The sequence below is a fragment of the Trichechus manatus genome, unplaced genomic scaffold, assembly GCF_000243295.1.
Source record: "Trichechus manatus latirostris isolate Lorelei unplaced genomic scaffold, TriManLat1.0 scaffold00076, whole genome shotgun sequence".
Lineage (NCBI taxonomy): Eukaryota > Metazoa > Chordata > Mammalia > Sirenia > Trichechidae > Trichechus > Trichechus manatus.
The window spans coordinates 12693419-12705784 of NW_004444012.1; the positions used below are offsets into that span (position 1 = coordinate 12693419).

The 12366-nt window shown below is 42.2% G+C and overlaps 1 protein-coding gene across 9 annotated transcripts in view; it reads right to left on the reverse strand.

The window, feature by feature from the left end:
• Positions 1-12366, reverse strand: part of SPG11 (SPG11 vesicle trafficking associated, spatacsin) — a 74265-nt gene that overhangs the window by 20139 nt on the left and 41760 nt on the right. For all 9 annotated transcript variants that reach the window (XM_023735236.1, XM_023735237.1, XM_004380705.2 and 6 more), the window contains 10 exons: positions 10597-10742; positions 9327-9488; positions 8274-8340; positions 5138-5303; positions 4466-4671; positions 4138-4246; positions 2418-2577; positions 1783-2055; positions 967-1167; positions 89-196 (listed from right to left, as the gene is read on the reverse strand). In XM_023735236.1, the coding sequence (XP_023591004.1) occupies positions 89-196; positions 967-1167; positions 1783-2055; positions 2418-2577; positions 4138-4246; positions 4466-4671; positions 5138-5303; positions 8274-8340; positions 9327-9488; positions 10597-10742 (1598 nt within the window). The remainder of the gene's footprint in view (positions 1-88; positions 197-966; positions 1168-1782; positions 2056-2417; positions 2578-4137; positions 4247-4465; positions 4672-5137; positions 5304-8273; positions 8341-9326; positions 9489-10596; positions 10743-12366) is intronic.

The window sequence follows — 12366 nt, forward strand, 5'->3', positions numbered from 1 at the left end:
CTGCTGCCACACCCTGCCTACCAGCAGAGAACAGGCCACTCCAACCAATGTCAGATCAGAGAGAAAGAGCACTGCAATTCCAACTTACAGTTTCAAGGCTCTTCTGGAACTCCAGGAGTTTGGCTTTGGCGTCCTCATAGTTCTTGAAGAACATACACAGTTCATACATCTCCAGCATCAACAATAATGGGGAATCCTTTGAGGAAGGGTTTAAATGAAATTACAAAGTCCTGAACATAACCAGTAATATTTTTCAGTGAATAATGCCAACAAAACAGAAGGTTAAAGTAAAAAACAAATGTTATTAATAACAGCTTCACATCAGTTACTAAATGGTTTATGTTGAAGAGAGATACTCAGGCTGGGAACACCTGCTCATCAATTGTTTTCTATTCTATACTTGATCCACCCCACAGGAGCAGGAGGCGTTCCACTAGGTGGTGCTGTGGTACTGTATCGCTAACGTCTCTCCTGGGTCCTCAGTTCCGCTGACTCAAGCGCAGACTGCTTGTCTGTGACATCGATCCATATATTTCCACCACTTCTGTGGGAGTTGTTTCGTCAGAGGAAGCCACATTGTGCAATGGTTAAGAATCGGAGTTTTAGAATTAGAAAGTATGGACCTGAACTATCAGTACACCATTTACTAAAGCCCTCTGGGACCTTGGGCCTCTGAAGTTCTGGGAGTCTTGGTTTCATTGTCTCTAAAGTGCAGGTAACAGTACTTCATAATATTCTCATACGATATTATCTTTGTATGGGATTATTGTGAGAATTGATAAAATAATGCATATGAGGCACTTTGCTAAATAAATAGTAACTCTATTATCATTATCATCATCTGTTGTTGGCTGAAAAAATCTAGGGCTAAAAACATCCCAGGGGTGAGAATAAGCAAAACCCAGCTGGGGATATAGAGAAGTCACCCTTTTAAACTCTGGAAAGCGATGAACTGACCACCACTACCTTAAAGAACAGCTGGAAGCCTCTGATGAGAGTTCTGCTCTTCTGCCTTCTTAGTAACACTCTACAGGCGGCCGAGAGGTCCTCCAGGCCCCAGGCGTGGTCCTCTATCGGGTCCTGAATGTGCCCCACTGCTTCAGCAGCAACACTGTCCTCTACAGATGTGATGATCCAAACACAGAGACAAGGAACAGCGCTGGCATCCTGCCGTTGGAGAAGAAATTTTTAGAATAACAACTGGACCTCAACTACCTAACAGAAGATGTTTCCAGCAATGCTATGAGTACAGATGGGTATCTCCTGTTAGAACAAGGCACCTCATTAAATAAAAATGACTGAAAAGCCTTCAAACATAAACTCTAATGCGCAACTAAGTGACTACTATAAAATGTCCTGCAGTGTGTGGCAGGTCAGCGGGCAAAGCAGAAGACGGAGAGGTCTGTGTGGAAGCAGGAAGCACCGAGTGTAATAGAACAGGATTGCCCTCCACCGACCTGCGATTAAGGGACTATCTGGAACATCCCTCTCTCCTGCTAAAGGAGGAGCTAAAGAAGCAGCGGTGGTCAGTCCACCGAAGCATCCTTCTCTATGCCTGCCAACCAAAAACCAAGGCACTGACCACCTGATTCCCCGAAATGTCAAGGCACAAGGAAGTGCTCTAAATGGGCCAGAGCTTAAGCTGGAGAAACACAAAAAGGTGGAGTAACCCTGGAAACACATGGCAAAGCCTCACTCATCATCACCCCGTTTTCCTGATTATCAGCTGTCCCGACCCCTCCTCACTTCTTCTAAAGCTCCCTGGCTTCTCAGGATTCCCACCTGGACACAGGAGGCCAGGACACTCAGGATGGGTGCCTGCTGTTTCACTGCTTCAGCCAGGAGCCAGCACCAGGAGTTGGGCTCCTCTGAGCACTGGAGCAAAACTGCAAAGAAATCAGTCATCTGTTCTTCATTTTTCTGGAGCTGCTGGGGGGATCTGCTGCAGATCAGGTCACTATTCATTCTGCAGTTGAACGTGGAGGGCAAGTTCTCAAAAGCCAGCTTTAAGTGGTCTTGAAGGACTGGGCTGAAATAGTGCAGAAGGGATTTCACCTAGAAAACACATTAGATGATCAACACAGACGCCCAACTTTCCACTCCTGTTGGAGTTGAAAATGTTAGAGAAAAGGATAGGCAGAATTCTTCTTTCTCACCCTCAACTGTGTCAGAGGGGACCATAGAATCTTACAAAGCTATCTGCTGCTTCTCAGTGAACTTCCATGTTGACTCTAGAGGTCCTTATGACTACTGACTGGGTCCCTTGTCTGAAGCCAACCCAGTGAAACCTCAGTAAACAATAACAGCATGATATCAAACAAAAGCCTCTCTCTACACAACAGAAAGAACATTATTAAACTTCTGAGCAATGTTCCAGTTTCCTCCTTCTAAAAAACTGCCGACAACCAGTGGCTTACCTCCTCTGGACGATAGTCGTGGAGCTGGCTGTGAATGATGAACTGCAGCCAATCATTTGCTTTGGCGCATTCAATGAGGTAAGATGTGCTCATCTTCATATTGTGGAGCCTGCAAAACTGGACCACTAGGGCCCATTGGCTGCTGGAATCACTGGATAGCCTGTCATCAGAATCGAGGGTGGAGTGACAGAGAGAAAGACTTATTAAAATACAGCTTTAGTTTGAAACTGGAAAATTAGTAGAAATTTAACCACAGTATAGCCTCTGAAAAGCCTTTCAACAAGTACCAAATACCAGACTACTTTTTACAAAACTAGACTCTTACCTCTGTAACACACAATAGCTTTCCTAGTATACTGGCACAATAAATTTCTGCACCAAATCATCAACCAAGTATCTATTCACAAAACCAAACTTAAAAACAGTACTGACAAATTCCGTGGGGCAGATACGAACTGTCAGAAGTGGACCCTTTGCCATCAGACAGGAGGTGGACAGAGTGCTAAGCCTGTGCTGCCCGGGAGTGGTGAGGAAGGGCACTGGTTACAACTGTCAGAGCTGTGCTTCCTGCCCCGCAGAGACGGTGACTCTCAGACACAGGGCTGCGTGATCCCAGGAGGGCAGTTTTTTTCCTACACTGAAAAGGAGTTTTTTCTTTTAACTATAAGAAGTACACATACTTGTAAAATAATTCAGAAAATACAGAAAGTTATTAAAAAAAAGGGAAAATCACCCATATCTTTACAAAATATCTTCTAGGTATTTAATGTGTGTATGTGTGCACGTGTGTGTATACATGTCTACTTATATAATTATTCTTATAATTTGTTCTCATTTTACATAAAAATGGGTACTTATATAACCTTTCTTCACTTACTTAAATGGGGTTTTTACACTGGCAGGAATGACCCCAGCTAAGCACATATGGGAGAAAGGCCATCAAACTAACATGTAGACTCTATACTAGCTCTTTTCAACCTGTTCCAGGAGAGAACAAAGCCCTGATACCATAAGGCATGTACGCTATGGATTAACTTCTCACTTATGTGTCTAGGATAATACACGCACCATCCTTAGGAGAACTGAGAAAATAATCACTCAAGACATTCTCGAAGTGCTTAACTCTCCTGCACCATAAACTAATCAGAGCCCAGACAGGGGCCTGGGCCTCCTCACTTAGAGGAGGTACATGTTACTGCTGAGAACAGGGTCAGTGATAGGAGGGACAGCAGAAAGGTGTCTTCCCAGAGTCTGGGTGCCTGAGTCAGCCTCGTGGGGTAGTAGCACCAGCAGGAGACAGGCATGAATGTCTAAGGAGAGGCACTTCTGTGGGCAGACATCACCCCAACTGACAATGATTAGGAAGAAAAAATTAAAGACATTCCTTAGAGTCAAATTTTGTGAGACACACCCCAAATCCTCTGGAAAGATTTCAGTATGTAGCATTTAAAAGACTTCTCTGCCTCGCAGGGCATGGAGAATACAAAGCTGCTCTCCCTCTCTAGGTAACTCCATCTCTAAAGAGGAAATCACTATTTCTATCTTCTTCTGACAGATGCCAAGCTGCAGTTAAAACCATTACCCATTTACTGAGTATCTGCTATACTCAAGGTCTGAGGAGGACTGGTGAAAACACCCGAGGTGTTGGAGAAAGACCAGGCAGACAGGGTTGGCCCAACAAAGCTTGTTGGAGAAGAGCCTGGGACTGCACCTCACAAACCTCTTTATTTCCTGCTGCTGGATGCTGTTCCGTGTGCCTTCTTCCAAGAGAACAAGCAACTCTTCTACGGCTGCTTTTTCGCCATTAGCCAGTTTAGATAGTTTCTCAGCTATAAGAAACAAGAACAACAAAAAAATGGTCAAGACAAAAGGTCAGAACTGTGCATTTCTGTTTGAATAGCGTGGCCCACAGCCATTTCAGAACCCAGTTAAAGGGCCCAATGGGAAGATAACTGTTTCTTCCCCAACTGGCCTCACAATTCAGTGTCTTAGACCTATTCACCTGCCTCCTCTACACAAAACAGACCCCATAAAGAAGAGGTGCTTACCCAGAGACTCTCTGACGAAGCTGTGCTGAGCATCTTCATTTCTACACTTGTAGCTCAAAATCACATTGGCCACTTTCATATCAACTCGGAGCTTGAGGCTGTCAAGGCCAAGCAATTCTAGGAAACAAACGCAGGCAGCTCCTACTGAAGGCATGTGGAAGGAGGAGAGTCCTAAGACATAGGCTTCATCGCCTACTCGCTGAATCCTGGAAAAAGGAGTCAACACCACATCAGCAGTCAAGATGGTTCACTACAAAAAAATCGAGTAAACTTAAAAATCGGCAGTATGAGAGGAAATGAGGGACAAAAAAGGTAAAAGACACAAAGAAAACTATCTGCAAATTGGCACCATGACGAAGTAGGAGTTATCCCAGGAATGCAAGGGTAGTTCAACATAAGAAAATCAATTAGTGTAATACATTAATAGAATGAAGGAAAAGAACCACATGATCATCTCAACTGATGCAGAAAAGCCCTGTGACAAGATCCAACATCCTTTCTGGGATAATCGCACGCGCGCGCACACACGCACACGCACACACACACCCCAACTCACCATCCAAATATAATCACTGTTAACCATAGTATAGGTTTTCAGTACTTTCCAGCATTTTACTCAGATATCTGTAAAATATGCCTTTTTAGAGTACAAATTACTTTTTAAATACTCACAGCTGCTTGGGAGTTTTACTCTTGATTAATTCCTGGACTAGAAAAGTACCAAATGCAAATGATGGTCGTCCATGATGTAAATAATAAGCAAAATTCAGACGTTCCACTATAGCGTATTTATTAACCAGATCAGGTCTACAGAAATGTGGGAGCTCACTTGATGCATCTGGGAGGGGGGAGTGAAGCAGCATTAATATTCTGCATCTCACCACGATTAATTTCAGATTTCCATGTGGAAAAACTGACTTTCCAATAATAAAGAAAAACTGGTTGCTATAAACATTTTGTACTACCGCATAACACTTTCAATCTACCAAAACCAAACCCAAATCCATTGCTGTTAAGGCAGTTCCGATTCATAGTGATCCTATAGGACAGAGCAGAACTGCCCCATAGGGTTTCCAACGCTGTAATCTTTACAGAAGCAGGCTGCCGTATCTTTCTCCTGTGGAGCCACTGGTGGGTTTGAACCACCGACCTTTTGGTTAGCAGCAAAGTGCTTTAACCACTGCACTACCAGGGCTCCTTAAACCTACCAAAATGTAACAATTTTATTTTACTTCAATGTATAAAAGTAGTCATCATTTTATACAAAAATGTACACCTGAGGTGCTGCATAAAAACTCACAAACTGTGCTTTGTTCCTCCACTGAATTTACTAAAAATTTTCGATGTTTAATTCTCTATTTGATGATCCTTTAAGTTTGCAATGGCAATAACCAATAACTCTTTAGTTACAACTCTCTGCTAAATGGCTAATGATCTACAAAAGCAGCTTTTCAATTCATTCATGCAACTCATTATGAAATGAAATTCCTTCTTTAACATACTATATGAGTCCTCTATTCACCAAGGCCAACTCACTGTACCAACAGATAATAGTCATGATTACTGAGAAATCGTTTACTCCATATTAATACTCTCCCACAATCCTTTGATCGTTAGTAGTATTTTCTGATGTTGTATTCATAGCAATGATGGCAGACCAGCAGGTAGCTCAGTTTAAAGTTTCTTTGTGCCCAAGAGAATATCAGAAAATACATATTTTCTTTTTAGAGAAATTCGAAGCCAGAGCTATTTGGATGTGAGTAATTAGTATGAAATAACCACTCCTGTCAAACCCTAATCTTTAACTGCCTCTTAACCAGTTACTACCCTATGGAAAAAAATGTGATAAAATAATTTATCTGAACTGTTAAAGAACCAGTTCTGGAAAATAAAGCATGTGCTCTTATTTTCAAAGTTTAAAGCTTATTTTTGAAGTACAGCTTTATGTTCCCCTGGAATTCCAACGCCTTTTCACATTGTGACTTGGTTTCTATAAAAAGAACTAAAGACCTTAGAGTCTGTCAGTTTACAAAGTTATTACTTAAAAGTACATCCCACTGACATTAAGAAACTGTCACATGCCTTCTTTGTGAGACCAGAGTGTCCTCAGTAACACAATTACATATAAAACGATTTATTCATTCATTATCTGCTGACAAGTTGCAGTATATACAGCACTGCCAGATGCTGGACCAGCAAATCTGAGGTTTCTATTAAAATAAGACCTTGATTTTTCAGCAGGCTGGGGCCTGGTGTGGAGCACGTGTATAAGAGAAAATTCCACCCGAAGGGAAATCCCACTCTGGCCTGCCACAGAGGCAAAGTCACCATGCAGTATTCTAACATCCCCTTTCAGGAGTAAAATCGTGTGAAAAAACAGGTAACCATTCTAATTAAATACAACCCTCTAATTTTCTAAATCTGTATTATGTTTTCATGATAATAATTGCATTTATTTTTCTTAAATATATTTTAAATGTCTAAAAACCAGGCAAGGGACGTGCCCTCAACTTCCGTTTCCCGTGCTACCTTGTGGAGTGCTTGGTCTCCCACAGGTGGCCAAGGTGCTAAAGGTGGAGTTAGGGGTCACTGGGACAGGACAGGGCATTCTGCCTGCCCGAGTGACTTCACTGAGATTAAAAGCAGATTTGCCTTTGAAATTGTAGTAAACACTACTTTATTCATCAGTCACTCACCAAATGTTTACTCAACAGCTATTACCGGCCTGGCACTACACTGGGCTCTGGGCACTAGATAAATTCAATATTCCAAAACTTGAACTTACAAAACTGATACATTAGGAAATTCATTTTTATGTATGTCAATAAATATATACGGGGTACATACTATGTGCGAAGTGCTAATTTGAAGCCTCAAATTTATAGTAATATAGGCAGAGGCACCACTGGTAAAATGCTATCAAAGGCTAACTCTAAAAGAGAAACAGAAAAAGCAGAATTTAAGAACGGCTCAAAATCAGAGAGATTTCTGTGGTCTACAGAGGACAGCATGGTGTCTGTATCTAGTGCTTACCGAGTGCTGGGGACCGCGAGGGTGCTGATCACACGCTGGGGACCATGAGGGCGCTGACCGCGCGCTGGGGACCGTGAGGGTGCTCATGGCGTGCTAGGACGGTGAGGGCGCTGACCGCGCGCTGGAGACCGTGAGGGTGCTCATGGCGTGCTAGGACGGTGAGGGCGCTGACCACGCGCTGGGGACCATGAGGGCGCTTACTGTGTGCTAGGAACCGTGAGGGTGTTCACAGCATGCTAGGACTGTGAGGGTGCTGACTGTGTGCTAGGAACCGTGAGGGTGTTCACGGCATGCTAGGACTGTGAGGGTGCTGACTGTGTGCTAGGAACTGTGTGAGCTTTCAAATGCCTCCTCCTTCCATTGTCACAGCAACGTGAGAGGTGAACACTTATTAACCTTATTTTACAGGGAATAAATCACCTGCCCAAGGTCAGACTACCCCTGCATGTACGCCCAGGATCTCTCTAATGCCGTCACCTATGCTCTTAATCTTTATCATACTGTACCACAAACAAAAAGCATTTGGAGAAGGGAGAAACAGAAGCAGACAGGTGCACATTACATTTCCCAGCAAGGACAGTACTAGTGACCTACTACAATGATTAAGTCACAGTATGTTTTCGATTCTGTCTTCTGGAAAATGTTTTCCATTAGAACGTACCTTTATTTTTAAAATGGAAAGCAACGAGAAAACTGGATTGGCTTTATATAAATTAACTTCTACTGTCAACACTGCTGAAAGCTTCCAAAACAAGAAGTACCTCTAATAACTTACCTCCTATAGCGAGTGTGTTGGCAGACTGCCAGCCAAACAATCTGCTGGGATCAAAGGGCAATAATGACTGAAAAAGGGGGAAAGTAAAACCAGAGTTAAAAGTTAATTGATTCTAAATAAGTAAACAAAGTTTTATGAAAGGACTTAGGAGGTAGTCTGTTTCCATTATCTTTCCAGATAAAAATTCTCTGCACACAGCTAAAAACAAAGAAGAATGTATGAGGCACCCTTCTGTATTCACTTGGCTCTACTCCTTTTAAAGGCCCTCCTTACTTCAATCTGTGCCTGCAGAGTGCACTCTTTTTTGGTAGAAGCAACATCAATTATAATATAAAATGGGTTTTACAAATGGTTTTGAAATCAAAAGGCTCTTAACTTCTGTCACATTCTTAAAGGGGTCTTTGTCCTGAAAAAGTTAAGAAGTGTGGATTTTAACAAATGGCCCTGACGCACCGAGAAGACATGGCTAGAAGCTCTAAGTGCTACAGTGGAGTGGCCTTTGGAAGCAGCAGACAGGCCTGCTGGTCAACCATCTGTCTGCTCTCAGCTCCATTTCCTACCCTTCCCTGCTCTGCTCTGGACTGCCGGGAACTGCATTTCCCAAGCTCCCTCACCCGTTCATTGGCTGTCTGGTAGGTTTAGCCACGAGAGACACAGGTGGGAGATTAAAGCGGGGAGGGGAGGAGAAGCCAGGTTAATTTTTCTCCTCTTTCTCTGTTTTCTGGGGCATCTCCTCTAAGGTCCTAGCCCCATCCCGTATATTCCCAGCTCCCAGTGGCAGTCATGTTGAGAGCTCAGCTCCCAGAAGATGGCTCCAGCTTCTGGGATGCTAACACCTTCTTGCAGTGTTCTCCCAGCCTTAGAGGTGTTGATTACTTTCTTCTTTGCTAATCTCTGGGTTGTCTCATCATTGCATGTTTGGTTTCTCCACTCTTCTATCACTCTCTGGAAGCAATTTCCTAGAATTAAATTCCCTCCATCTGAAAGATCGAACGTGGTTTCTGTTTTCCTGGCTAACCCCTGACTGATACACAGGCCACCGAAATTCTGTACCTGGATAAGGTGGTAGAGTGTGATATCGTGTGGCAGGATATTAGGAGCAGTGTTCTGTGGAAACAGAGCAGCTTTCAGCTTGGGGTAAGGCATTAATGCCATCTTCAGGAGTTGGGGATCCACTTTCTTCAAACAGTTCTCATTTTCTTCATTCTGAACCACCTAAGTAAAAAGACAACAGAGTTCAGAGCAATGCTTTTCCTTTCTCAAAATAACTCCTCTTTTCACAAGAACCCTGAGAAACAAGATTAACTTGGAGATAGTTATGAGGTAGTGAAAACAGCACTGGACAAGTCAGAAGCCAACTGTAGTAGTCTTGGTTCTAAAACAAACCAGTGTGTTACTTTGTACTAGATAATTAATATCAGGCCTCAGTTTCCTCACCTACAAAACTAGAAAGTTGAGCTATTACTATTTATTATTAGGTGCTGTCAAGTCAGTTCCGACTCATAGCAACCCTACGTACAACAGAACGAAACACTGACCGGTCCTGTGCCATCCTCACAATCGTTGCTACGCTTCAATCCATTGTTTCAGCCACTGTGGCAATCTATCTCGTTGAGGAAATCAGTGAGCTAGCTCAGTGGTTTTCAAACTGTATGTGGAGAACCTGTTTGAAAAGGTTCTGCTACTATAATGTTTGAAAACTATTAGACTAGATGACTCCTAGGTCCTTCCAAGTTATTCTATGATTCCAACTTTTGACAAGTGATTAAAAGCAGAGAAGTTAAATAGCTCAACCGTATAATTTAAGGTAAACTGCAACGATCTGAAAGAAGTGGTATAAAATTAAGCTAGCATCAGCAGAAATTTTGAAGATAAGATGTCTAGTAGCATTCTTAAGTTTCCTCTAACCAGGCATACTACACTTTCAAAAAGCAAGGTGGGAAAATTTCCTCTGGGTCCCTCAAAAGAGTTTACAAGGGCAGCTAAAGATAATAATTTCCTTTTTACCTCAGAGGACAAGCAGTAGAGAATAATTCCCAAACCACAGATCTAGAGCAGACTTCCTCTCAGAAGCAGTCAGGTACTGATTCTATTCTAAAACAACTAAAGGGAAAAGGCTCTCTCTAACCTATTAGCTCCCTCATAACTTAGAGGGTATGAAACAACTTTTCAAATTCACCCATTTTTTATGTTTTTTAAGCTACTGAAATACCTGAAAGTAGTTACATTCTACTATCAACTGAGATCTAGACAGTCCATAGATATTTCTGCTAAATTTAAAGTCAGTCCTATTTAACCCCGATAGGTGAAGTGAAGTCCATACCTGGCTGACACCCCCAGGGGCATACATTGTAGTAGCCAGGGCCAGGAGGGTATGTCCTTCCAGCAGCATACTGCTGATGCTGGCCTGATTGCTAGGAATCAGTATCTGAGCATTTGCAAGGCTAGCCTGGAAGATCATTTTGGGATCTGGAAAATAAAAGAGTATGTTTTTCTCCTTAAGAGGGATAAATATTAAATTAAGAATTATATAATTCTAAGAAAGAAAATTTTTAACTCTATCCAAAGAAATATTTAACTCTAAGTTTAAAAACAATGGGAAAGCATCACAAAGGGAAGGATGAAAGATTTGTCTACATAAAAATAAAAACTTAAAGAAAACTGAAAGTAACAACAAACTAGGGAACGTAATTACAAGTGCAACCTGAAGACTGATGTCTTCAGCATCAAAAACACTGACTTCAACGGATAAATGGACAAAAGCAACAAGTAGCCAATTTACAAAAGAGAAAATAAAGACAAAAATGTTTGACACATAAAAATATATAATTCACTAGCAATAAAAAAAGGAGCCCTGGTGGTGCAGTGGTTGAGTGCTCGGCTGCTAAAAGAAAGGTCAGCAGTTCGAACTCATCAGCGGCTCTGCAGGACTAAAGACCTGGTAATCCGCTACCATAAAGACTCTTGTGTTATTAGGTGCTGTCCAGTCAGTTCTGACTCATAGCGACTCTACGGACAACAGAATGAAACACCGCCTGGTCCTGCGCCATCCTCACAATCACTGCTATGTCTGAGCCCACTGTTGCACTCACTGTGTCAATCCATTTCGTTGAGGGTCTTCCTTCTCTTGCTGACCCTCTATACTTTACCAAGCATGATATCCTTCTCCAGGGACCGATCCCTCCTGATAACATGTCCAAAGTACGTGAAACAAAGTCTCGCCATCTTCACTTCTAAGGAGCATTCTGGCTGTACTTCCAAGACAGATTTGTTCGTTCTTCTGGCAGTCCATGGTATATTCAATATTCCCCACCAACACCATTATTCAAATGCATCAATTCTTATTTGGTCTTCCTTATTCATTGTCTAGCTTTCACATGCATATGAGGCGAATGAAAATACTACAGATTGTTGGGCGCACCTTAGTCTTCAAAGTGACATCTTTGCTTTTTAACACTTCAAAGACATCTTTTGCAGCAGATTTGCCCAATTTAATACGTTGTTTGATTTCTTGACTGCTGCTTCCATAGGCACTGACTGTGGATCCAAATAAAATGAAATCCTTGACCTCAATATTTTCTCTGTTTATCACGATGTTGCTTACTGGTCCAGTGGTGAGAATTTTTGTTCTTTATGTTGAGGTGTAATCCATACTGAAGGCTGTGGTCTTTGATCTGCATCAGTAAGTGCTTCAAGTCCTCTTCACTTTCAACAAAGTGGTATCTTCTGCATATCACAGGTTGTTAATGAGTGTTCCTCCAATCCTGATGTTTCATTCTTTTTCATATGGTCCAGCTTCTCAGATTATTTGCTAGCATACAGATTGAATAAATATGGTGAAAGGATACAACACTGACGCACAGCTTTCCTGATTTTAAACCATGCAGCATTCCCTTGTTCTGTCTGAACCACTGCCTCACTGTACAGGGTCCTCATGAGCACAATTAAGTGTTCTGGAATTCCCATTCTTCGCAATAATTTATGATCCACACAGTCGAATGCCTTTGTGTAATCAATAAAACACAGGTAAACATCTTCCTGGTATTCTCTGGTTTTAGCCAACATCCATCTGACATCAGCAATGATACCCCCC